Genomic DNA, 27,232 nt, shown 5'->3' with positions numbered 1-27,232 from the left:
GACAGCTCGTTCCAAGGGGACCATAGTTGATCCACAGACAAACAGACGTGCAACTCTTTTTCAAACCATCGCCAACTAAAACCGTCATTTCAAATTCAAATCAGTCAAAAAATGGATGCCGTAGTACCGCAACAAGACACGAACGTCGTCGGTGGCGCCACCGTATCCCTTGGCCCTTTGACGTTTCAGTGCATCACCGTGTGTGTGTGCAATGTTTTCTTTATAGCCAACACGTGGGGAGAAAATCCAATGTTGCATTGTTAATTTGATTTGGTTAACTGCGGTAGATTTTCTTGAAATAATTCGATATGGTAGAAGTGTGACTTTCGGTCGATGACATATTGACCAACGATCTGTTGTTTGGTAAAGAGACTTGGAGGAGGAGACAAAGACACGACACTGGAGTTCAAGGCAGTCCAGAGTAGATTAACTGAACATTTTGAAAACAGGATATGTAAAAGAATAAATCAGTTTAACACAATTTAATTGATGGACTTCCACTCCCCTTCACCTCTAGCAGCTGCATTGGTTTTTTCGTCCGACCGACATCAGTTAAACATGCTCATAATTTGGTGAAATCCGCCAGTATAAATGCTATTTCCTAGGTTGTTCCCCTTGAAGACCTTGAATCTGAAGCAGCCCATTCGCCTTGGCACCGTGGCTATTTTTTTTCACTGTAACATAAACTAATGATATTGCCACTCCGCTAAAACTAAATCGGAACCTCCAACCCTTTTACATGCCCACACCCGGCACAGCCAGTTGGATTAGCTTGGAAGATAACAATCACGCAACCTGCGATCAGTTTTATTCAATCTTACGCGACTTGCCCATCACACCGGTTCTCATCTTATTTCCTAAACAAAACTGCAGGTCACGGGGCAGAACATGCTGCGGAATACTAGGTGGAATGTTATTATGATGGGAGTTTAGCAAGATTATTCAACTTTCCAGCCCATCTTTTGCGAATTTTCTGGGCATAGAATGAGAAAACAAAATCGATAGCAAACATAAACAAACACCTGTCAGTTTTCATTCGTACACGCTTAGAGGGAAAAATGGGTACACGCTTAATTTGGTTTATCGAAATGATGATGTTTTCGCAACAGGACTGCAGATAGCGCTAGTGTGCAGCCCAATTTCGAACTTTCTTTGGTAAACGATGGATTTTTTGATAAAATCAATGATGATTCACGTCTGTTTGTCTGTGGTTGATCCATCGAAAAAAAAAGTTGCATTAAAATGAAAAAAAGTGATCAGAAATGTTTTTTAAGCGTATTTTTTACCGTTGTACATAAAAATTGACTTAGGGCTTTAGTACCCAATTCAGAATTTAATTCTTTCAATTTGCATTTTGATTTTTTTTATACTTTTATTTTTTCTCCCAAGAACCTCCAACCCAGTCACGACTTTCTAGCAGGATTCTAGCAGAGTTCTTACAGAGCTGGATATTCTTACAGCATTCTAGTAGAGATATTCCACCGTTCTAGCAGGATTCTGGCAGAACCAGCTCTGCTAGAATATTTGGGCTCAAGCGCGCGCACCGTCATACGCGTTCAAACCAAACTGGCAACTTTTCTTGGAGGTGGTTCTTTTCAAAGTGTTTTTCGTATGCGCAACTTTCTTTACCGCGTTCCTTCCGATCTCCGCATACCGTACTTTCCCCGTACTACCGTACTAACATCTAATTGAAGTAAACAAAGATAAGTTACTTAGGAAAGTACGTAACTTCCCACTCAGCGCGTTCCGTTTGAATTCCGTTTAGAATTCCGCTTGAGCGAAAAAAGTTCGATTCGAATTCTAAACAGTGTTCGTTTTAGATTCTAAAACGTATTCCGTTTCAAACGCAACAACCGGTTCCGTTTGAGTTTTCGCCGCAAATAGGTTCAAGCGGAATTTAAACGGAATCGAAACGGAATGGACAGGTTGGCTTTGACAGCTTCTTCTTCTTCTTATTTTCTTTCTGGTTTTCTTTTTTGTCTAGGTTGAGTTCAAATTAGATTCGAGTTCAACCAGAAAAGTTGCTTCAACAAGTGGTTTTTATTATTTTAAAACTATTTTTTATTTATTTGTCGTTAAATAAAACGCGATCCAACCCCAAGTCCCTTTATTTTTAATGTTTGTTTCCAGTTTAACAAAAAAAAAACTCCCTCGGGGCGGCCTACAACGTCATTCTAGGCGGCACCGGTCGACACTCCGGATCCCTTGCCATCACTAAACCCGTGCAGCTCCACTAGGATGACCAGATCGAATTGGGCCTTCTTCGGGACCTTGAACTTTCCGAACTCCGCTCGCGCTTGAACTTTCCCGCTCCGTCCGCTATCGACGAAATAATCTTGGCCACATTCTGCGCCGATATCTCCCGGCCGCCAGCAGGTGGTTCTTGCAGCCCTCAACGTGTAGCCGATCTCCATCACCTGACTGCCCCAGGAAGTGTCCATTACGGACGACCGCAGCAGCGATTCGGCCGAAACTTCCGATTCCATTGGGTAGAGCAGTGGCGTTAGCACCACCGGTGCATGTTCCCGCGGAAAGTCCCGGCACAGCTGCTGCACAAAGCGCGCGTACGTCGAGTCCGAATTCACGAAGCTTGCCGTGCGACAGCACCGATAGAATGTGCTGCAAAAGTTCGTTGAGACTTCCCTCCTGGCTGGATTGGCTTGTTTCTGCAAAAGCAAAAATAATGTTAATATTTATTAATAATATTCCTCCACTTGAAAGCAAGTTCAAACCTCAAAAATTATCCTTTGGAAGAGGATTTCTTCCGCGTGGGCTTCGACTGCTGCGATCGCGAAATTTTCTAGCGCACACTTTGACGCACGTTTGACGTTTGATTCAGCAGACCACACTCACACAATAAAAGAAAAACCGCTTCGGCGAAACGCGGCGAAGTGTCACCGAAGTTCGGCCGTACACCAGCAGGTGTCGCTAATGTACCAAAATGGCTCAAACGGAATCTAAACGGAGTCCAACCGGAGATTCCGTTTAGAAAATTTCGAAGCAATTTTCGAAGCGGAATTCGAAGCGGAATGAACCCGTCATGCGGAAAACGGTTTGATTGGGTTACGGCCGTCACCTGCAATCAACTTAGACAATTTGCGTTGATATGCAGTTGTTTGTTTACCTTTGATATGAAAACGTCAACTTACCGTAGATTTTGAAATTTTCCAAACCATACGTCATGTTTCTAATTTGATTACTTTTCCATTGTAGAAGATCAGATTCATTTCCATTGATTCAAATTCCTAAGCTAAGTGAAATTTTCTAAGTTAAGTGGTTGTAGATAGGCCATTACACTGAACCACCGCTAGTTTGACACTTTTCAGATTGAACCAGCCCTCTGTCACGACGGCCATGTTTCTGAAACCTAAATGTTCGACGCGACGTATTTTTGCTAAAAACATTCCGTGCTTGAATTAACTGATTAACGCAGTCAGTTTTACTATGTCGAGAGCGGTATGGTAATTTCAACCCTCCAATATGGAAAGAATGATAATGAATTCGTAATTGCTACCATGCAATTTTGTGGAAGCATGGTACATTCTACCATTTTTGCGTTTACTTTCACCAAAAAGCAACAGTTATTTTAATAAGCAGCATTTTTAGCAAATGTTCTTAAAATTACAATGGTCGGGCTTTCAGTGAATCTGAAAAGTGTCAAACGAAGAAGTGTCAAACTAGCGGTGGTTCAGTGTAATTCTAGACCCCTCTTTTCATCTCACCAAACCGACGCCTCTGTCACAGCAACATTCACGTGCCGAACTGTCAGACTCAGATGTTTTGATTGTGTCGTTCACGAGCACTCGCAGTTTACTCCCGCAAGCATTTTCGGGTTTCGGATTGTTGGCGACTAAATTTTCCTCAAAAATCAATTAATTTGTGAACATTTGGGAACATTTCCGCTTAAGTTTGCCCCTAGTGTAGCGGGATTTGAAGCCGGTACTTTTGTATCATGCGAATTAAGTGAACTATCGGCAGGTAAATTTTTGTGAGATTTCTCCGGCCGCAAACCTAACCTGTTCGCCACATTTTTCTCTTCCAGAATGAACAGGTCACGACAGGAATTTTCCTCCCGGGGCAACAAGAGCTTCAACAGCAATGGGGGTGCCAAGGCTTGGAAGCAGCAGCAGCAAGGGTTAAAATCGGGTGGTGAGAAGAAAAAGACGGACGGTGGCTTCGGCGGCAAGAACCGGTCCAAGTCCGGAGACAAACTGCAGAATGGATTCCCGGAGGAGGAGCGCAAGGGGAAGAAGGTGGTGGAGAAGGGATTCGGGAAGAAGGAGCTTCCGGTGGTGAATGGCACGCACAAGGTTGTTTCGGGGAAGAAGGGAGCTGGAATTGAACCGGTGGGCAAGCCGGAGAAAATCGCACAAAAGTCTCCTAAATTGGTGAATGGAAATTCTGTGCTGGGGAAGGTCAAGAAGGAGCAGAAAGCAACGCCGGATACGGGACAGAAGAGGAAAAGTGTAGACAATTGCGTTGGAAGTTCCAAAAAGTCGAAAAAGGTCAAGAAGGCAGTTGCTTCCGAGTCGGACAGCGACGCCGAGGATTACATGGACAAGTTCTTCGAGGATTGTCTGGACGATGATGAACCGGAAGAACCGCTGGAACCATCCGGCGAAGAGGAGTCCGACTCGGAACTTTCCGAGTCCGAATCCGACGAGGAGCAAGACGATGGCAACGCCATGACCATCGAGGAATTGCTGGACTTTTTCGGCAATAACCGGGATCGCAACGGGTCAGCTGCTTCGGCGGGACGGCCGCAGAAGAAGGCTAAAAAGACTGAGAAGAAGGCGGCCAATTCTAGCGGCGTGAACGGAGGTTGGCTTGAGGAGGACAACGATGTCGAGTTGGAATACAAAGACTCCGATGGAGAGCAGGAGCAGGCTCCTGCGGCGCAATGTCAGGCGCTGGTTCCGGCTGGTGGCGATGACGAGCTGTTGACTTCCGAAGACGATTACGATTACTCGCCGGGAGATTCCGGCGAAGAAGAAATTGAAGAGGAGGAGGACACTGATGATATGGTAAGTGTTCACGACAATCTTAAAATTCTTCAAAATTCATAAATTCAAACATTCCAGCTCTCCTTCGAACTGGGCCAGGACTACAGCGACGACGACGGCTTAGAGGAGGAAGAAGAAGAAAACTCGTTCGGTTCGGAATACTCCGACGTCGACAACTCCAGCAGCGACTCCAGCAAGGACGACCACGAGTTCTCCTCAGATTTCGACTCGGATGAAGAAGATGGTAGCGAAGAGGAGGACGAAGACGACTACTGGGACGACACGGGTTCGTACGACAGCGACGAGGACACCGACTACATGCCCCAGGACGACGACGATCTGTTCATTGGGCGGGGTGAGGCCGTGATTTACGAGATCGACGACAACAGTGTGTCGTTCAACGACGAGATCGAGTCGGCCCAGATTGTGGAGCTGCCGAGTGGGAGTGAGGAGGGGGGAAGGAGGGGGTCGGTTACGACGGGGACCGAGAGTCAGACGGAGGGGGAAGAGTGCGGTGAAGAGGAGATTCCGGAACTGGTGCCCATTTATGATTCCCGTGGAAGGATGATCGACAGTGCGAAGATGCTGGAGCGGGAGTTGCGGAAGAGTAAGGTAAAGTGAGATGTTTTGTTTGATGGTTTATGGAAATACTTCTGTTGGTGAAAGGTTTTCACTGTTTTTTTTTTTAACCTTTGGTAGTGCATGTTTCTCTAGTTCAGCGATTCTCAACGGGGGTACCGAGCCTACTTGATTTACATGGCAGGGGGTACCGGCCTAGAAGAAGGTTGAGAATCGCTGCTCTAGTTGATATCAATACAAGTATTTCTGTATGTTATGTTACGTTCTGTGATTGTGAATATCACTTCACTTAGCCTTCTTTCAATTTTAATCGTCGCATATTATCTTAATCCATATCTTAATTACCAAAGGGCAAGTCACCCATTTAAAAAGAATTGTGAGCAATTTTTCACAAAAACCGCAAATAGAATTCATTTTTATTTTACGATTCGGCTAAAAAAATTTGACGGTTCCAAAATTAAAATATTTTCAAATTTAAAACCCACCGGCAGTCGCATACGTGTACTTTGTACACACTTTGTAGGGGCACTTGTATGAAACGCCAAAACACGCAACTTCCGAAACGTTATTTTAAAAAGCCTGACAGGGCTTAACATAAAAATACATTTTTTTTAGTTAACCCTCAAATGGCTTTAACTTAAAAATGGCGACTAAAAAAATCTATGCAATTCATTAAGCCTCTGGCTTTATTTTCAATATTTTTGAAAAATATTGAATGCCTCCGAGAAAAAAAATATTTCTCAATTCTGAAAATCCCGAATTCTAAAATTCTTTAATCCTTAAATTCTAAAATTCTTTAATCCTTAAATTCTTAAATTCTTAAATTCTTAAATTCTTAAATTTTTAAATTCTTAAATTCTTAAATTCTTAAATTCTTAAATTCTTAAATTCTTAAATTCCTAAATTCTTAAATTCTTAAATTCTTAAATTCTTAAATTCTTAAATTCTTAAATTCTTAAATTCTTAAATTCTTAAATTCTTAAATTCTTAAATTCTTAAATTCTTAAATTCTTAAATTCTTAAATTCTTAAATTCTTAAATTCTTAAATTCTTAAATTCTTAAATTCTTAAATTCTTAAATTCTTAAATTCTTAAATTCTTAAATTCTTGAATGCCACAATTTTTGAAGTCATATTTTATGTTAGAGATTTTACCGGCTCCGTGGCTTAATGGTTACGGCTTCTGCCTCACAAGCAGAAGGTCCAGGGATCAAATCCCGGTCGGTACCTTTGAAATTTGGAATCAGGAATTTGAACTTTGAATATGAACAAAAACGAAAAATGAATCAGGTGGGATTCGAACTCACGCCTTTGAATTGGTGGTCTGGGACGCTAAGCAGTCGACCATCAGAAGGGTTACAGTGAAATGATCCGTAGTGTTGAAACATGTTATCTTCTCATATTATATACGCGCTGATCCCTGATTTGCCTGACGGGATTGGAAGTCTAAATATAGATCGAGTTTCCTTCAGATGCTTGCTTCTATGTTTAGGCGGGGCCGAACAATGCCCAGCCCAGCTCTGTCATTCTGAAACGGGTCGTTGGAAGCAGCGCGAGGGCTGTCACCACCTAATACCCGGGACTGAGATAAGCTGTATCAGCATTCGGCATATACACAGTCTGATACAAATTATACTTTCCCATAATTTCGCTACCGGTTAGCGGGTATTGGATTGGACCACACACATATTTTATGTTAGAGATTTTGAAATTATGAGAAGAAAATATTTGAAATATCGGAAATGAAATTTCTTTCGGAGTGAAATTTTAGCGAGAATTTTGGAATACAAAATGTATAAAAATCTAAGATTTTGAATTTTTAGACTTTCAAAATTTAAAATTTTATCATATTAATATTTTAGATTTTAATTTATTTTTGAGCTCGTAGTTTGAAGTTATTTTTAAAGGTTTTTAAATATAATTTTTTGTAGATTTTTTCATGACCCTTGCCTTGACCGTCTCTTGAGGTATTTTTTTTAAAGGGATTTGTTGCTTTCATTCTTTTGGAGCCTTTAAACATAAAACGAGTTTGTTTTTTTTTATCAAATTCTTTGTCAATTATTAAACGTTGGTCGCGATATTTTTTTATATGGCGCGGATTTCGCGCGGTTTCGGGTTTAAGATCGGCGCGGATTTGGCGCATATTTTTTTTTCGACTCTCCCGTAACAACCCTGAAATTCCTAAATTTCTAAATTCCTAAGTTCCTAAATTACTAAATTACTAAATTCTTTAATTCCTTTATTCTAAATTCCCAAATTCTTATTACTAAATTCCTTAATTTCTAAACTCCCAAAATTCTTAAATTCCTAAAATCCTAAATTTCTAAATTCCTAAATTTCTAAACTCCAAAATTTCAAAATTCCTAAATAACTAAATTCCTAAATTCCTAAATTCTGAGATTCTCAGTACCGAAAAGGATTTAGTAATATTTTTTTAAAAGACCCAAATTTTGAGAAACATGACTTTCTGAAGCCTTCAATTTAATTTTTAAATTTATTTTGTGATTCATTTATCCGGGGTGAAATTTTAGCGAGGACTTCGGATTATGAGTACGAACTGTATTTAATATTTTCGAATCCTTCAATTCAATTTTGAACTTGTGATTTTGGATTTTTTCAATTTTAATTCTTATCTAGAGTTTTTTAATAGGTCCTATAAACATATGAAAGACAATATAGCTTATAAATAGGACCTTTTAAAAAACGCTAGTTATTTTCTTATATGTATAATAAATCTTTGATTTTTTTAATTTTGACATTCGAATTTTTGAATTTAAAATTTGTAATTTTTGTTTTTTTTAAATTCAGATTTTTTTATTTTTTCATTTTCTGATTTCAAAATTCATTTTTATTTTTTTTTTGAGTTAAACAAATTTCGGCCCTAACATTTAAAATTTTTTAAGTTTTTGATTTAGTTTCCATGTTTTTGCCCTTCCAAAAAGGTTTTTAAAGCTTCTTAACCTTAATTCTATTGATTCAGTGATCTAGTTTCTTAAGGTCGTAGAAAGTGTCCTTCACTCCTTGGGACAATGACTGCCAATGATGGTTCTGAATTCAGGGTCCAGAAATAGTAGGGCTGGTACAAATTTTATTTAAAGTTTTTGTCTTCCCTCCTTCAAAATTGGCCCGAAAAATCAGGGGGCAAACATTTTTTTTTTCAAGAAACTTAAAATTTTGAATGGAAATTTAAGTGCAATGAACTGAAATCAATTAAAAATACATTCCCCTGCGTTTAGAATCATTTCGAGCCAAACATTTCATTAGGGCACAAAACCAAAACGTAAACATTCGGGATTATTCCACTATTCCATTCATTAGTACACTCCCTACATGCCCTCCAAGAATCAGATTGATAACAAACAATTTCCTATTGAAAAAAATCAAAAACACAAAAGGGCACATAACCATGTTCACTGCAATCACAAAAAATGTTCAAATGTGCCCTTTTATTTTTCGTTAGTTTCTCGTACTTGAGGAACTTTTTGTGTTATAAAGTGAACTTTTCATACATTCTTAACACTAATTCACTTAAAAAAAGTTTGGTTTACTTTTCACCAAGGATTTCTGCAGAGAAAAACTTCGTCAAAAAACAATATTTAATACGGTCCCGCGGCTGCTGTTCAGTACACTTTTGAAGAATTTTTATGTTTCACATACCTTATCTACACTATTCAATCACAAAACTTCACCAATTATCAAAATTTCTACTGAATTCCTCATTATTTCTAACTATTCAAAAGGGCTCGTAAACATCATTCAAAACAACAATCCGGTGACAGCGCTTTAGTGCCCTTTCAGCTCTCTTCGAAAATGCATTTAGAAAGGGCTTATCATGATCAACACTTGGAATGTTAAAAGGGCCTAATAACAAGATTTTTTTAAATAATGAGTTTTATTGCGAAAATCAACAAAAATTAAGAAGCATTTGTGATGTGTTTTATCGTATCATTAGTAAAAATACCATCAGTCAAGCTTCTTTTTAAAATAGGAATTGAAAAAAGTTGTCCGCTTTTTGCATGCGATTTTCTCGAATCGCGGTTTTTGGTTTTGTGCCCTAATGAAATGTTTGGCTCGAATTTTTAGCATGTTTGGGTAGATTAAAAAATCTTTTGAATTTTTGAAAATTTTCGATGCTTTTTATCGCAAAAAAATTGTATTAGTCAAATCTTACATTTTTAGAAAACTAATAATTACTAGTGTAAAATGCATTTTAAAACACTTTTTCCATGCAAATGTTGAAACTATAGCTTGTTATTTCTTTTATTTTCTTTCCGAGGCCTCCGGATAATCGAGTCTGGACCGTATAAACAAAAGTCATTAAATATACATTAAATCATCTATAAACTTCTGAACTATAATTTTTTTTAAGTGCAAAATAAAGTCAATGAACAAAATTATCTGCTCTTTTCAGAAATCTCCCAAGAAATCCGCAACAGTAGTGCACCAACTGGAACCCCAACAACCTCCCACGCTGATAACTCCCTCCACGACTGTCAAACCCACGGAGAACCCCGAACCGATGGAACAAACCCCATCCGACGTCCCCTCCACCCTCACCGCACGCAACCTGCACGAGTTGGACGCCGAAATGGACACCACCATCGAACCCGACTCCACCGTCGTCACGCTGCTTCCGCCGAGCAAACGGTCCGCCTATCGGATGTACGACTCGATCGACATGCGCATGTCGCTGCTGGTGCTGCAGGAGCCGCTCTTCTTCAGCGGCCACCTCACGATCCAACCGTTGATCGGTCAGCTCGAGGTGATGGGCTACCGATTGAAGCGGGGCGAGTGCCGGAACGTGTTTGCGGCGCGCGGCTTCCAGAGCTTGAACCTGAGTCCGGTGAAGGATGGCGGGGCTGGGTTTAGTAGGGAGTTGATGGCGGGGGTGTTGACGCGGTTGGATCGGCACTTCCAGGAGGTTGATTTGCGGGAGTTGGAGGAGCGGTTCGATCCTGGGGTGGCGGTGTTGGTGCTGCTGCAGGCGGATTGTAACAATCGGAGGATTTCCGTGGTGGACAAGTATCTTCCGGAGGAGGTGCTGTTTCCGAGGGTGGAGTTGCTGCGGAGGGAAGGGTCGTTCTTTACGAGCGAACACTTGTTGAACTGCGAGTTCTTTGTGGAGCAGCAGCAGGAGAAGATGGTGACGGCGTGCTTTAGGGCGGATCCGGCGTGGGATCGGATTGAGGTGAAGGGGAACAGTCGGGTTGTGGTGATGGGAGGGAAGGGCGCGGGGAAGTCGACGTTGTGTCAATATCTGGTGAATAGACACGTTGGGACGTTCAAGAAGGTGCTGCTGATTGATTTGGACATTGGCCAGCCGATTCAACACATCCCGGAAACGATCAGCGTTACGGTCGTGAGCAAACCGCTGCTCGGAGTGGCCTCGTTCGATCCAATTGCCCCCGCGAGGAGTTGGCTGTTTGGCAGCTTGGACGTGGTTTCATCGCCGATCTTCTACGTCCAGAACGTCCGCCAGCTAGTTCAATACTGTCGCGATCACAAAGCCGACTGGGCCAACATTCCCTGGATCATCAACACGATGGGCTACGTGACCGGCTTCGGCGAAGAACTGATGGCCGCCGTCCTCCGGATGCTCGCCCCGACCGACGTCATCCAGCTCAACGCCACAAGCCCCTCGCTCCCAATCCCCAACTTCAAAAACACCCTCAACAGCGACTTCATCAACCGGTACAGCTTCAACATCCTGCAAGCCGAAGTCGCCCAGTTCTGCCAAAAGAAGACCTTCTTCCGACATCACGCCCTCCCCGTCAGCTTCTCCCGCAAGGGCTTCACCTTGAACGCCCCCAAACGGCGCTACGTCGCCCTGCTCACTCACCTCGCCCGCATCTTGAACGACTCGTCCAGCGAGTGGTTCAACGAAGTGCGCCCCTTCCGCGCCCCGCTCACCCAACTCCAGGTCCTGATCACCCGCGAGGACGACCAATCCCTGCCCGAGCACGCACTCCCGGCCGTCCTGAACGCTACCCTTGTCTACCTGTGCCGAAGGAGCGCGCAAGCCGGCCTCTACGAGTGTCTTGGAATCGGTGAGTCCCGTCAACCTCAATTCCACAAAAAATCAGTCTAAAATTCAAACTTTAAATTTTCAGGAATCGTCCGCGGCGTCGACAAGCAGGGCAACGTGTACCTGCTGCACTCGCTCCCGGGTGAGGAGCTCGCGGACGTGACGGTGCTGGCCATCTGCAGCAGCAGTCTGCCGAATGCGGCCTTCCTGAGGCAGAGTGCGCGCGTCCAGGGGGCCATCCCGTACGTGTACAATGTGGAGTAGGGGGTGATTGAGCGTGGAGAATGAGGTTTATTTTGAGTGTGTATTTATTTGTCGGCGAAATTATGTTAGAGATGATGATGGGCTACGTTTTTAGATAGAGCTTCCCCTTTTGCCCCCGTTTTTTTGAGTGCGCCAATTTCGTTGAAGAATGTTTTGTCCGAAAATATATATATGAGTAAACTTATTATTGCTATTGAATGTTGTGCGTTGTGGCTTTTTGGATCCGAAAATCTTTCTTAGCTAACGTTTGTGTGAAAATCTTATTTAAGGGGTTACATACAGTCATCCCACATATTCGGAACGGTTTCCAGATCGGCCAATGTTCAAAAAATCATAGCACATCGATAATTGAACTTAATGATTCGCTTTTACCTTCATTTGAAAGCTTGTCATATCGAACTAGGGGGCAATTACCACCACTAGTTCATTAATTAAAAATTAAATAAAAACCAGAACTTGAGACTCTTAGAGATGAGAGAGAGATGTAGAGATCTGCAACTGCTCACATTTGACGTGGGGAAGGAGAATTGTACCTACCCTTTCACAATCCTGGTTCGATTCAGCAAATCGCACTGTCCTGGCAAAAAGAATCACAAAAGATCGTCGCTTTGGGTTATGGAAAAAGTCAAGTTTATTGCGTTTAACTGTCCTAATTTATTGATTTCTCGTCGTTTTAAAACTAACCTAACCATGTGTGTGTGTGTTCGTGTGTTCTAGTGTATCCCGCGGTGGTCGAGTCAAGTCGGAGGATCTTCCTCCGGCCAGGCCTGGCGCAGCAACGGTTTTGGTGTCTTTGGTTTTGTGTCTTTGTCTTTGGTAGAAAAAACCTGTACAGTGTTTAAGGTTTATTTTAGTACTTGTGCTTTCGTGTCTAGTGGTTAAACAATGAACTCACCGGATGGCCTCCGCCATTGCGCTCTACAGAATTCTCGGGTTGGCGCGCTTTGCCAACTTGGAGGTTCTGGAAGGAGTTCATTTTATGTGCTTGTGCAGATATTACAATTTTTAAATCAATAATTACCACTATTTGTGACACTCCATGCACCACCAACCAAACGACCTCTTTTTACGTTGAGCGCGGTCCTTGACGATTAGTTTGGATGGTGCGTTGTTGGGACCAACTCCCTGACACTAAATTAACAATAAAAGACACTCTTTAGACACGACTCACATAGTTAAGGACACTAATTTACCATTTTGCCGGCTACAGGAATGCTGTTAACATTTAACACTGTTTTAACGTTTACACTGCACTTTAAATTACGAAACATTAACAGGTTGGACTAGAACATATGTAACGGGTTCAAGTCGGTAGCGGCAAATGAGGACGATTCAAAATGATGAAGTCCCTTTTATTAATTTTAAGTCTTTGTTCTTGCGTATTTCGAAAATTGCTCAAAGAGATGTGAGTCGTGCTAACCGTTTTAGGAATAGGGATACCATGTTTTGTATGTTGTTTAAGTGTAATGGTTGATTACAATATCCTAACTTGTCCCTACGGTTCAGTTTGACAGGATGATGCGAAGCATTGTGACCAGAGATTGTACTACGTACAAGCGATAGGTTACAAGCTTTTCTTGCGATCTTTCGAATGCTGTATCGAACATCTGCAAATTTTAACTTTTATATGAAGTTTTTGAAGAATTACATTGACCCTTGAAATCCACAAATTCGGAACACTTTTTTCTTACGAATGTAAACAAACTTTGGATCTCTCCAGGAGTACATATTTATTACCAGATAATGACTTCACACACTGAAACCAATGAAACTCAAGCTTAGTGATGTTTTATACATGGTTTGATAACTTTTTTTTGTGAAAATATCAGTTAAATTCAGGTGTTCCACAATTGTGGGAGGCACAATAACATCCCACAATTATGAAACAGGCCATTTGGAGGCAATGTTTTGCTGCTCTGGACAAAATAGTCTTGGAATGAAGTTTTTTATTCAAAAAGTACTACTTTTACTAGTGAAATAGCAAGATAATGTCCCAATAAAGGTTCTAAAAATAGTAAGGTCGACAGAAAAGCTACTTTTGGCATGCTATTGATAAATTATCATAAAAGTGTTCCGAATTTGTGGGTGTTCCGAATATGTGGGATGACTGTACATGTAAATCGGCAAAAGTGTCAGAAGTTGGTAGGAGCACACACTTAAATCCTAGATTGAACGCCTAGATTGAACGCGATTGAAATTTTTTGACCGATTTTTGCGTTTCTACGCCTGGAGTTTTTTTTAAAAGGACCTATAAACCAAATTTTCAATTTTTGCTTTTTGGGTGTTTTAGAACCGCCTTGAGTCAGGGGTATTCAAAAACACCCAAAAAGCAAAAAATGAAAATTTGGTTTATAGGACCTTTTCAGAAAAAAAACTCCAGAGGTTAACAATATGTAATGCTTCGTAAAACTAATAAATCCGTTAAGGAAAAAACTTGGTGGGACAGTTATGCGTAGAAGTGGAACGATGGGACAAACAGACTTGGTGTTGTTTTTAATGAGTTTCCGAACTATGTACTAGATTTTATGAGTTTTTCTTAAAGTATACATCAAACTCTGCACTGTAACTGAAAATCGCACTTTGCTGAGTTCGTTTTCGCACTTTTTCATACGATTTTTTCAGTTCGACTGCGATTACACAAAAAAGTGTAATCGTAGTTGAACTGAAAAAATCGTATGGGGAGGTGCGAAAACGAACTCAGCAAAGTGCGATTTTCAGTTACAGTGTGGGTGCTGAAAATACAGAATGCGTAACGTGATTTTCGAATGCTCCCCACTAATACAACTGCACTACAGCTGTAAACATAAACAAAGTAAAAGGCTACGTTCAAGCTCAAGCGTGACATATTTTTTGCTGTTGATGTTAAAATTTTCGTTGAAAGGCTAGTATGCAGATCGGAAGGAAATGGGTCAAGAAACAGCTTTACGAACAGCAGAACAAAGAAGAGGGAGCGATTTCTTGGGGCTTTTCTTCGCCCTCTCTGACTTGCTTGCGCTACCGCTGCCGCTCATTTGATTTTTTTCTTGACCGGTCCCTTCCGAAGTGCGTATACCGCTGAAAAATTAAGTGCTTCTCGCTTTTATTGTTGGTAGACTAAATTATGGGTGGCCAAAAGAGGCCTTTTTGTTTTCCACGTGACAAAATATTGCGTCAGAAGTGGGTGAATTTTGTGGAAGAACAACCGAATCGAAGTTCCGAAATTATGTATCTTTGAAGCGCAGTGATAATGTTGGATTTAGATTGTTCAAAATTATTTGGTATGTGCCATTCATATTCATTGATAATTCGTTGCTTACATTTCAAAAAGGGTCATAAACATAGGTTTTGCGTGAGAAATAGCGTTTATTGAAATGCTAGCGACAAGTTATGCCAATCTTGATTTCAACCCTCTTCTTAAGATTTCATGGCCTCAAAAGCTCGACGCCACCGACAAAATAAATTATAGATTGATTACAATACTTGCCACTTCTTGGTGTCATTTTGCGAACAGTATATTGGTTCCGCTATGACAGTTCTAAATTGAAAATGAGAATTGGTCGAACGGCTTAGGGTGATTAAAATGGGCATATTTCCTTTATTTTGGAAACTAATGATTGCAAAAAAACTGGACAGGTGTATAATGCATTTTTAAACACTTTTTTTTCATTCAAATGTTAAAACTGCGGGTCGTAAATTCAATTTTTTTGACTTTGGTCAGAGTCGAGGTACACAAACTTCAAAAAATATTTGCAACGGCCTTATGAACTTTATTTTGGGTTTCCATGTAAAATTTTCATTTAAACCCAGGGCAGATTCAGATTCAGCGCGCAAAATTACAAGGAAAAACATATATTTGGAAAATTTTCAAATTACGCTAGGGTGGTCCCATATGGTTTTCCCTTAAAAATTAGACTTTTCAAATAGAGATATCTCGAGTTTAAAGAAAAACATCCCTGAGATGTTTTCAGCGTTTGTAGTGCTAGATCACTTCTTTCAAATGCAACCTAGTGCTTAAAATTTGGCTTGCGCCATTTCGAGATATTTAAGTTTTAAATTTGCATCTTTTTTACATTAAAATGGCTGTAACTTTTGACCCTTAAGTCCAAATTGACTTGTCAGATAATAAAAATGTTTATTTTTTAGAGCTCTGAAAGTGCCCCAAATAACACTTTTCTCTAAAACTGATCCCTGAATTGCTACGTTAAAAAAAACTGATTTTTGAAGGTTTGCTCAGATGCTTTCTCTAAATTTGGTCGTAGAAGGCGTAGATTGCGAGATAAAATGTTGGTGTCTTCGACAAAGTTGCTTGGATTGGCAAGCTCAACAACTTTTTAGAAGACAAAAAAAAATCCCAAAAATATTCCTGAAAAGTGATCCACCCCAATTTTCAACCAAACCAAAAGTGGCCCCTTTTCATTTGCAACAACTCTTCTCAAGACACCAAAGCTCAAAAACTTTACCATTTTTCGGAAAATCAATTTTCCACTTAATTTTGCGATCTGGACCACTGTGCAATGTTTAAAAACTTTATATTGTTCACTAGTCAGAGCCATATATATAGGTGCACCTTGGAATACGGTTCTCTTGTATGGGCGCCATTTTATGCAAACGAGATAAATCGAATTGAAGCTGTTCAACGCAAATTCACTCGATTCGCATTACGGTACTCTCGCAATGAATCTTTGGATTATGCCAGTCGATGTGATTTCCTTCATCTTGATTTTTTGTCAGTCAGGAGAGATTTAGCGAAAACCGTGTTTGTTTCTGATCTGTTGAGATCCAACATTGATTGTCCTTACTTGGCCGGACAACTCAACATCAACATTCACCGGCGAACACTTCGTTCGTTTGCTTTTCTGACCCTACCCTTTGCTCGCACCAATTACGCCTTCAATGAACCATTCTCCAGCATGTGCAGAGTCTTCAATCGGTGCTACTCGTCCTTCGATTTTAATTTGTCTCGTCCTGTTCAAAAACTTAAATTCTTGACGTTTCTCCGAGAAAAAAATCCCCCACCCCTTAACCCTCTAGTTTAGGTTAACACTTGTAGCCTTCTATCGGATGGGGAAGTAAAACGTCGGTCCATTTGCGTAAAAGAGGTTTTGGGTGACTCACCACACATAACCTTCGGACGCCTAGAAATGAGCAGAAACTTGCAACAGAGCCCACAAAAGACCCGGGGGTCGTTAAAGTGGATTGCTTTGTAGCTTATTTATTTATATATTTATATTGTATGTAATTTTCGTTAGCCCAATAGGTTAGTTTAAGTAGTTATGTAAAACGCCTTTCTGTCTTTGGACTGTAAATCTGTTGACAATAAAAAAAAAAGAGGTTTTGTGCCTATTTGAGAAGGGCCCATCGGTAGGCGATCCACTCAAACGGGCTTTTCCCTTAAAAAAAACAAACAAAACAAAACAAGTAGTTAATAATATGTTCCGCCGAATAATCAAGATCATGATTTTTTTAGATTCCTTTTACCGATCTTTCGAGCGCGAGATAGAAGAGCCATGCTCCCTTCGGATTTTTTTTTCTCTTGATGAACGTCCAATGATTTTTTTTATGATGATTATTCCATCGCTGCATAGGGCTTAAGGACCCTATTGCTACAATAAGAATGGTCACTATTTGGGGAAATACAAAAGTGACCGTGATATTTTACTACTTTCAAAACACCGCCGAATTATTCAATTTTTCTTACGTTTTATTAAAAAAATGTACAATTTGGTTATCTTTTTTTTCTTCTCTTCTCCCTATCATAATCTTCTGCCTTCTCTTCTTTCTTCACTACCAATCGCATGTTTTCTATCCAATCAGACAAAGTTGCTTTATATTTTTTCCCCACTTACCTCACCACTTGCTCTTTGCTCATCTTTCTCTGCAAATTTAACTCCATTCAAAAAGTGTTTTAATTTTTCTCATTTATTTTAAGTTGGTTTCTGTTTGCGGCTGCATGGCTATCCTTTTTTTTTGTTGGATTACATCTTACTAAGTTTGCATTTTTTTTTCTCTTGTATATTTTCTCTATCAGTGCTTGAGTATAACTATTTAGTTGTTTTCCTTTTTCTTTACTTTTAGATATTTGTTTTGTTTAGTTTACTAGGTGTGTGTGTGTCTGTTCCATTGTTTCATTTGTTTTTCTCTGGTTTTTGCTTGATTTTAGACATTACTTGGTTAGACATGGTGGCTGCTTACTATTTTGTTTTCAGTCCGGGGTTGCATCTGTTCTGTTTTTTTCTGCGTTTTAAGAAAATGGCTGCAGCAGTTAAGGGGAAAAAACACAACACGAAGTACGAAGAGACTTTTACCTTAACTCGATTATCGCGGTATACTTAAAGTACGTTTTTTTTTCTTCTTTTTTTTGTCAATATTCAAAGTGTTTGCTGCGAATCTTTTTTTTTATGCAAATTTTATTTTTACTTTCGCTTCATCGAAAAATCTGTACAGGTTTGATTCGCGTCGTTTTGTTTCTTTTAAATTAATGATGAAAAAGGTTTCGTCCCAGTATGATTTGTTGATTTTTACTTTATCAATAAATTTGCCGAATTACACATTTCGCCACTGCTTTCCTCTCTCTCTACTAGATTTACCATCCTAACGATTAAAATATATAAGCGTTACACTTAAATAAACTCCAATTTAAAGTTATTAGTACACATTTTTACGATTCTGATTCTGCGGTTGGCTAGCTGCGACGGTATACTAGTTTTTTTTATATAATTTACACAAGGAAAAACTCTTGTTTCAATTTTTGCCCTTTGCTCTAATCCTCTCAAAAATAAAAATTAATCTTTGATGAGCTGCTTAAGGTTGGCTTGTTCCAAAATCAAAATCTTGAAAAATAACATGTAAATTGCTTAAAATGTTTCCCATTTCCCTTCCAAAATTGAGGAGAAAATCGTTGCATTTTTTTTTATCTCTTTTAATTACTTTTGGATGATTGTTGCTTTTGTGTGTAACTTGGTTTCGTCAGCTCTCGCTCAATTTGGCGGTGTCCGATGGTTGATGGTTGTTTTTTTTTTTTTTTTCATTGGAGGTAAATGCAGAAAACTGAAAAATTACTCAAAAGTAACTACATAGAAGGAAAATTACATTGGCATTCGCAAGGGTTGTTGAACGATGACATGATTGCTCACGTTTAGCGATAACGTTGACGGTGGCGTTATCGCTGGCGTTGAAATTATGTGCAATTGGGTCAATCTGTGCGACCACAGAACAATTCAAAATGGATTTCCAATTAATTTTAAACAATCTGACAAAACGAATTTCTCTACTTTTACAACACGTTCCAGATCCATCGCCATATGTCAACTTGTCCATTTGTTTTATATTTCCATGAAAAATGAAAAATTAGTAAATAAATCTTCAAAACTCAAAAAACTTTCAGGGTCCACTGCAAAAATTACGGTTTTACGCATAAAATGAGAATGTTCTCATAAGAGCGTAATCACTTGAGTTGAAAACAATCAACTGTCACTGTTCACGTAGATTTTGAAATATTTAAGCCCCATCTACAATCAAACTAACGCAAACTCTTGCGCAAACGATCATCAAGTTGATCGAGCTGCCAATCGAGTATCGTCCATCGGTTGCTGCGATCCCTGTCTGACATCGCACTAACAAAGCTTCAAGCAGCATTCAAGTTGATTTTGAGTTATTTTTTTAGTTTCTCTCCCCTCACTTCGTCTCACCATCAGCTTTGTTGACAAACAATCGGAGCAGTGGTCAAATAATAAAAATCGATACTTTTTTCAAGAACAATATTATTTTGCCAACATGATACAAAATTAGCAAGAATGTATTTTTGATGATGGAGAAGTGATTAAAGACAAAAATTGACATCCATTTCATTTCTTTGAATTGAACTTTTGCACACCAATTGGGCATCCCTAGGCCTATCCATGAATGTTTCCAACGGTCGTATGAAGATGGGATATTGAACTCAGAAAATCATGATTTTTGGTAAGGGTGTACAAAATCCAGCTATCAGCTTAATCCACAATCAGCTGCAAAATAGATTAACAAAAATTACAAAATACCGATTTTTTTTCAAAAATACTCAATTTTTTCAAATTTGAAATATGGGCAACAAACGAAGCTGCATTTTTGATACATTTTCAATTTATCAAAGTTTTTTTTTGTAAAATACTAAAATTTTCATAAAAATAACTTTTTTAAATACTCACCTTTTTATAATTTGTAATGTGGGTATCAAAAGAAGTTGTTTGCATTTCCGTTTTATTTTCATAGAATACCAATCTTTTTAAATACTTAAATTTTCTTAATTTGCAATATGGGTATGAAACGAAGCGATATTTTGAATGCATATTTGTTTTTTATTTTATTTTTTTTTCGAAAATGCCGTATTTTTTAAACGAAAAAACTAAAATTTTCCAAATTTGCAATATGGGAACAAACAAAGCGAATTTTTTGATCCATTTAAAATACACAAATTATCACAAATTATCGTATCTATTCGAAAAAACTAAATTTTTCATATGAGCAATATGAGTACCAAACGAAGCGAAATTTTGAAAGCATTTTCGCATAATTAGTGATTTTTTTTTGTAAAATACTCAACTTTTTGCAAAATACCGTATTTTTTTCAAAAATACTCAAATTTTAATAATTTTCAATATCGGTAAAACGAAGCAACATTTTGTATGCATTTTCACTTCACTTTTTGTAAAATATTAAAAAATTTCAAAAAATACCGCTTTCAAAAATTTATTCAAATTTGAATAATTCTCAATATGATTGTCAAATGAAGCTTTATTTTGTATGCATTTTCGCTTCATCTTTTTTTTTTGTAAAAAATTGTATTTTGTTTGAAATACTCAAATTTTCATATGGGAACAAACGAAGCGAACTTTTTAAATCTATTAATTTTTTAAAAATTGGTTTCGCTAAATACACAAATTTTCACAAATTACCGTATTTTTTTTCGAAATCTCTCAAATTTCCATAAATTCCAATATGGGTTTAATGCGAAGCTAATTTTGGTTTGTAAAATAGTCAAATTTTGACAAAAATTGTGATATTCAAAAAATCCATATTTTTCATAACAATTTGAGAATTTTCAAAAAATACGGTATTTGTTAAAAATTTTTTTTTACAAAAATAACTGATGAGAATAAAATGCATACCAAATTTCGCTTTGTTTGGACCCATATTGCAGATTATGTAAATTTGAGGATTTTATAATGGCGTAGAGTAAAATTGTGGCTTTTTTTTAAAGAAGCTTACAAAAACTTCTTCATCTTTGCGGTACGAGAATCGAACTCACGATCTCTGAATTGGGTCCTAAAATGAAGCTTAGATTGCTGATATTATTGTTTACAGCGATAAAGCTTATTTTTCTGAGTACAATGACCCATTGCACGACCACAAAGAGTTAAAAATGGATTTTTGAATCAATTTTGAAAAATTAATCCCGCGGTCCTTCTTGACAGAAAAGCTCCTACTTGACAGCTCTTTCCAAGGGGACCATAGTTAATCCATCGAAAAAATGTTGTCTTGACAAAAATAAATTTTTGCGTTAAAATGAAAAAAAGTGATCAGAAATGGTTTTTAATCGTGTTTTTTACCGTTGTACATAAAAAATTACATAGGGCTTTAGTACCCAATTGGAAATACAGCACGCCGCTAGTCGAAACCCATCCCCTACCGGTCAGTATTCCCAGTGAGAAGAATTACTCTTTTAAGGGATTTGACTTCGCCGAGCCAGACAGGAATCGAACCCATCACCTTCCGCTTACAAGGCGAAACCCGTAACCTCACGGCCACGGCAGCTCGGCTAAAGCTTACAAAGAGTTAAACAAAAACTTGAAAACTATTCAATTGTGAAAAAATGAAAGCTTTTTAAATGTTATTAAATTTATTTATAAATCGCTGACATAAATATTTGAAAAGGGCACAACACCAAATTGTTACCATTTGATTTTTTTATAAAACGGCTAGATTTGGATCTGGATCTGGATTTTATGCGAAAAATATCTCCAATACCTGAGACACTTTTATTTATTAAATTTTCAACGCTAGCGATAACGCGTAAATTATCGCGTCATCGCTGAAGTTCGCAATCGTGCAAAAATCATCGTCATCAACCTTCTTGACTCACAGGTTTGCTCTCTTTCTCGCGTTCGCTCACGTTCACATCATTTATTTCATCATCTCATCTGTATGGCAGTTGGTTTTGTCCGTTTCGCGAGTTTCTTCTTTTTGTTTTCATGTTCTCTGTTGGCGGTGTTTGTATTTGTGTTTTGCTGTAGGCTGTTGTTGTTTGTCTCCTGTTTCAATTGTTTTTCTTTTGCTGAGATCATGTTCGATTTTTCTTTTTATCTTTTTCGGTAAAGGGATTTAATTTTTCCGTCAAAAATGTTTATCGCGTTTTTTCTAATGTTTCAATAATTATTTAGTGCACAAATTTCACGCACGATCGTCGCCGTTTCTCTGTAATTTATAAAATTACACAAGCTAAAAATCTCCCACATATTTTTTAAAACCCCCTACAAAGCTTGACACTTTTTGCTAATTCGCCTTTTTCGTCATCGAACCTTTCGAAGTTTGTAGATTTAGCCTAAAAAGGGTCGTGTAAGAGAGTGTGTTAAATTTTATACGCGCGTGTATTTGTTTGTGTGTGTGAGAGTTTAATATCATGCTATAATTGGCTAGCCGATTTCGAGAACTGAAATTCACGTGTGTTTTTTTTGTAACGCTTGTTGTCTATCAGTTTTAAGCTCTTATACCTGGGAAGGGTGAACTGATTTTACCTCTGTTTAAACCTAAATCGTCAACGTTCTTGATTGTGCGTTTCCCTCTCGCTCCCTCTTCTGTTTTTGATACTTTGAGAGAGTGAGAGCGTGTTTGTGGAAAGACTCTCTTCTCAGAATACTTAACAAACAAATAATTTGAAAAAACAACTAAAAAAGGAGGAAAAATGTTGCGTGTTCGTTTTTGTTTCACGATATTTAAAAACATAAAATGTAAATCAAAAACTTTAGAAACGTGTAAAGCTTACGTGCTAGAAAAAACTGCGTCTGCTTCCAATAATGATTAACTTGATTTCTTAGCGATTAGGATGACTAAAAATTCTCCTCCCTTCTCATCAACTTTACGAAAAAAATACATTTTTCCCACCCCACCCTCAAATCTTTTCGAAAGACTCTTTCGCTCCCCCCATTCCAACCCCGTTAGAAAACCCACCTCACGTTCCGATCGTAGTGCTGCTGCCTCCTGTCGGTCAACTCGTACTCTGCCGGAGTCTAGCTGGGATTTCCGCCACCACCGCCAGGGTTGAAGTTGTTTTGGTGGTTGGGGCCATTGCCGATGCGAGGGGTGGTGGTGGAGGGTGCTCGCTTCTAGGGCGACACGTACGGCGGGGGCCTCCGGTAGGACGGGGTCACCGGCGACTTGCCCCGCGATTCGCGCCCGCCCATGACGACGGCCGGCGGCGGCACGTACTCGTCGACGTCCTCGTTTTCACCTAGGGGAAGGACAAAATCAAATGAAGAAATTAGAATCCAATCTAAACAAATCAAAAAATATATATATTTTTGGCAATTCCGCTGTGAAACTTTTCCTGTTTTTCTGGAGAAACCGGAGAAACGAAACGGCCTACTTTTCCCTACCAAAAATAACTGAATGGAAAATTAATACCTTTCAATACCAGTGCTGAAAAGTTCTACTCTTCAGCACTGAAATGGGTGCTGAAAAGTTGAACTTTTCAACACTTGTATCGAAAAGTAACATTATTCAATATGTTTTTGTTTTGAATGGTGAATTGACTAAACACATGAATGTTTGACATAAAATTCCATTCAAGAAGCGTTTTTCGGAATTGCAAAAAATGTTGTACGCAATTCGTTGCAAAATTTGATTTTTTTCAGCACTCATATTTATCCAACTCGGTAAACCTCGTTGGATAAATCTGGAGTTTTTTTGAAAAAGTCCAATAAACCAAATTTTGAATTTTTGCTTTTTGGGTGTTTTTTAACACCCCTGACTCAAGGCGGTTAAATGTACAACTCGTGCTGCAAAAATCTTCGTTTTGCAACTTGTTGCATAAACTACTATTTTACAGTTATTTGGAAAGCTTTGAGAAAAGCTAAAAACCATTCCAGAATCTTTATTATTTATTTTGAAATTCTCTAGAAAACCTTTTAATTACTGCGAGGACACTGGAGTTTTACGAGAATGCGAGACATTTTTTTTAAAATATCTTTTTAGGTCTCCGTGACCAAAATGTCCGACTGTTCCGACTTTTTTTTAGAAAATCTATAAAATCAATACACTTTAAAGAATATACATTTATAGATAATGATGAATTTTGCATCATAAGACTGTCAAGCATCTCTGGGTAATGTTTCAGAAGGTTTGCTGATGTAGTTTACGAGATACAGCCATTTTAAAATATTATTTACGACTTTATCTCAGAAAATCTATATAATCGGTGTGAAAACTCGGAAATAGCATCTCAAAACCTTCTGAAACTTGACCCAGAGATACCTGTCAGTCATATGAAGCAAAATCCATCATAATCTTGAAATGCATATTCTTTAAAATGCTGAAATTAAATTGATTTTATAGATTTAATTAGAAAAAGTCGGAAATAACATTTTGAAATGGCTGTATTTCGTAAACTACGTCAGCAAACCTTCTGTAACTTGACCCAGAGATAATTGACAGTCATATGAAGCAAAGTCCATAATTATATTGATATGCATATTCTTTGAAATGCTAAAATTTTATAGATTGGTTTGATTTTCTTATTGAAAATCGGATGAAACATCTTAAAAGGCTGTATCGCGGAAACTATATCAGCGAATGTTTTATAGACACCAACATCTCGGAATGAATAATGTTTGCCATCCGTAAGGTGAGGATGGAAAATAAGAAACTGCTTTTTTCTGGTGTCATCTAGTACCCTTGGAAACGAACTTGATTTTTAATAAATGTGAATTGAAGATTATTTTTAACTTTCATTTTTTAAAGGGTTTAACCCTTTAAATAAACATTTTTGGGTATGTTTCTATTGTGAAATTGTCTCAGAAACACGAATATGATAAAATTATTACCAGAAAATTGGAACTAAGGGGTCCCCCGAGCAAAAATTTACAAACAAAAAAATCACTAAAAATAAAAGTGTCAATATAATATGTTAAACTGCCTTCCCCAAAGTGTTCTCAGTAGTGCGTCCATCCCGGGAATTCCCGGGACAAAAATCCCGGGATTTTTCTAAAACCGGGAATTCCCGAATCCCGGGATTTTTTATAATTTGTCCCGGGAATTCCCGAAATTGAAAAAAAAACAAATGTTGGTCTGAAAATTCAGATTTGGTTGTAGAAATAGATGAACAGTTGAATACATAGTAATCTATACGAATTTTAAAGCATAAAAGTTTGTATTCAGCATATACCAGCATTAATTTAGATTAAAAGAGAAAATTGTTAAAATTTTAGTTTACAGTTCCACAAAATGCTTAGCGCTTTAAATATTTTCTAATTAATTTTATGTATTTTTTAAAGTCTGAGTGTTATATTTAATTATATTTAGGATTTTAATTTTAAAAAATATCTTATTAAATTATTTTTCATCAAATACCGGCATCAGGACAAATGTAACGAATTAGCTATTCAAGCAATTTTTTTGCATAATGTTTTGAATGACTTCGGTTATAACAGGAACAGAACATTACAATTCTTAGTATACGATTTCCAATTATATTACTCCAAAATCTCCTGTACCTATTCAGACTGTACTCCTGACTTAGGCGGTTGGCGGTAATAACATAAAGATAATTTGTAAAATATGTTTTATATAAAACAAGAAATTCAAAACTTATCTAAAATTCGTTTATTTGTTGTCGCTTATTGTTTTTTAATATGTTTTCAAAGAAAATTATCGAGCTTTTCTAGTCATGTCATATAAAAAATATACAAAAGAAATATATTCTTTTAAAACACATTTGAATTGTAAATTTTAGTTCATTTAAAATCCAAAGCACAAAAAAGAACCAAAAAATCAATTTTTAATTTCTTTTAAACTATTAAAAACTGTCGTCCTTGTTTAGATTGAAGTGTAGATTGTCACCAATTAATATTATTCAGCTTATTCTATGATTTTAAGCTTGAAAACATATCAAATATTATGAAAACATAGATTTTATGACAGCTTTAAAAAATTCCCGGGATCCCGGGAATTCCCGGGATTTCAAAAATATTTTTCCCGTTTCCCGGGAAATTCAAAACCCGGGAAAATTGGACGCCCTAGTTCTCAGTCTCAGATGGCAGTCCCAAATGTCCTATACAAGCTGCAGGTCGAACCGAGTTGATATCTGGATGGAACACTTTTTTATTGAAATTTTTAATTTATGCTATCTTTTCACAAAAAAAAAACCTAAACTCCCAAGCTTGAAAAAAATGGAAAATTTGTATGGAAATTCCTTGATGCCTTGGAGCCAAACTTTGGTGACATTTTTGATATGCCAAAAAAGCCATTTAACATTATCAATTCGTTCATTTAATGTGTAATCGAAATGTTCGCACGCAGAAAAATAAGGCATACTCGAAACAACAAAACGTTTTGTTTAAAATCGCGAAAAACATGATTCGTTAAGAAAATCCATTTAAATTTTAAAATTTTTGTATGGAGCATAACACGGGCTCCGAGTCCCCCCCCCCCCCCCGTACCACCCAACTGCGTTACATGATAAAAGACGCTCTCTGAGTACTTCTCATAAAAATAAGCTACACTCTAAAAAAATTTACCCATTTTTTAGATTTGACTTTTCACTCAAAAATCAGATTACGCACAATTACCATTTCTGAAAAATCTTATTTTTGGATATAAAAAAAATTGCATCTTTTGAGCTGTGGCACTAGATGGTCCAAATTAATTGCATTTTTTTCAAAAAGTAAAGAAAAATGATTTGATGAAAAAAAGTCGAAAACAATATTTTGACTTTATTTTTTATTTGATTTGATGTGATAACCAACAGGGCCACAAGGATGACCTATGTAGCGTTTGCCTAGAATTACAGTGGTTCAGACTTCAAATTACTGCCATATGAAGGGCCAAAAGAGGATGGTTGGACGCGAACAAGCAAAATCACTCACGGTGTCCTCAGGGGAAGAGAATCTCCTTCCGACAGTAACCTCCAATAGCTCCGAAAAAAGTCTGACAAAGCTGAAAAACAGGGCTCGCACCCTGTTGGGGACCTAAAAGGGCGCGGCAGACAGCTAAAGACTGAGAGAGGTCAATAGATGCAGTAATTAGCCAATTCATGAGAATTGTACAATTATTAAACTATTTTCCCCTTGTGACGTAGTTCTGGTCTTCCACTATCTACATCAGGGGTGCTCAAAGTTTTTGAATGGCGGGCCAAA

At 38.1% G+C, this 27,232-nt stretch overlaps 3 protein-coding genes across 8 annotated transcripts in view; 1 reads left to right on the top strand and 2 right to left on the bottom strand.

Moving 5' to 3' along the window:
* Positions 1-2,092: 2,092 nt before the first annotated feature.
* On the bottom strand, positions 2,093-3,053 carry LOC120427038 (uncharacterized). Its single transcript, XM_039591867.2, has 2 exons — positions 2,733-3,053; positions 2,093-2,666 (listed from the first exon to the last, which is right to left on the bottom strand). The coding sequence occupies exon 2, from the start codon at positions 2,484-2,486 to the stop codon at positions 2,175-2,177; it is 312 nt and encodes a 103-aa protein (XP_039447801.1). The 5' UTR covers positions 2,487-2,666; positions 2,733-3,053; the 3' UTR covers positions 2,093-2,174.
* Positions 3,054-3,791: 738 nt separating this feature from the next.
* Positions 3,792-12,068, top strand: LOC120427036 (polynucleotide 5'-hydroxyl-kinase NOL9). The gene is made up of 5 exons (XM_039591866.2): positions 3,792-3,978; positions 4,043-5,024; positions 5,082-5,615; positions 9,993-11,628; positions 11,692-12,068. The coding sequence occupies exons 2-5, from the start codon at positions 4,044-4,046 to the stop codon at positions 11,868-11,870; spliced, it is 3,330 nt and encodes a 1,109-aa protein (XP_039447800.1). The 5' UTR covers positions 3,792-3,978; position 4,043; the 3' UTR covers positions 11,871-12,068.
* A 6,020-nt stretch (positions 12,069-18,088) lies between these two features.
* The window catches only part of LOC120427035 (dystroglycan 1), a 239,642-nt gene continuing 230,498 nt past the window's right edge, over positions 18,089-27,232 (bottom strand). For all 6 annotated transcript variants that reach the window (XM_052710793.1, XM_052710794.1, XM_052710792.1 and 3 more), the window contains one exon: positions 18,089-23,331. In XM_052710793.1, the coding sequence (XP_052566753.1) occupies positions 23,207-23,331 (125 nt within the window). In that variant the 3' untranslated portion in view covers positions 18,089-23,206. The remainder of the gene's footprint in view (positions 23,332-27,232) is intronic.

The sequence above is a fragment of the Culex pipiens genome, chromosome 3, assembly GCF_016801865.2.
Source record: "Culex pipiens pallens isolate TS chromosome 3, TS_CPP_V2, whole genome shotgun sequence".
Taxonomy (NCBI): domain Eukaryota; kingdom Metazoa; phylum Arthropoda; class Insecta; order Diptera; family Culicidae; genus Culex; species Culex pipiens.
Note: the sequence above shows the minus strand (reverse complement) of the source record. Positions and strands in the feature narration are given on the sequence as shown.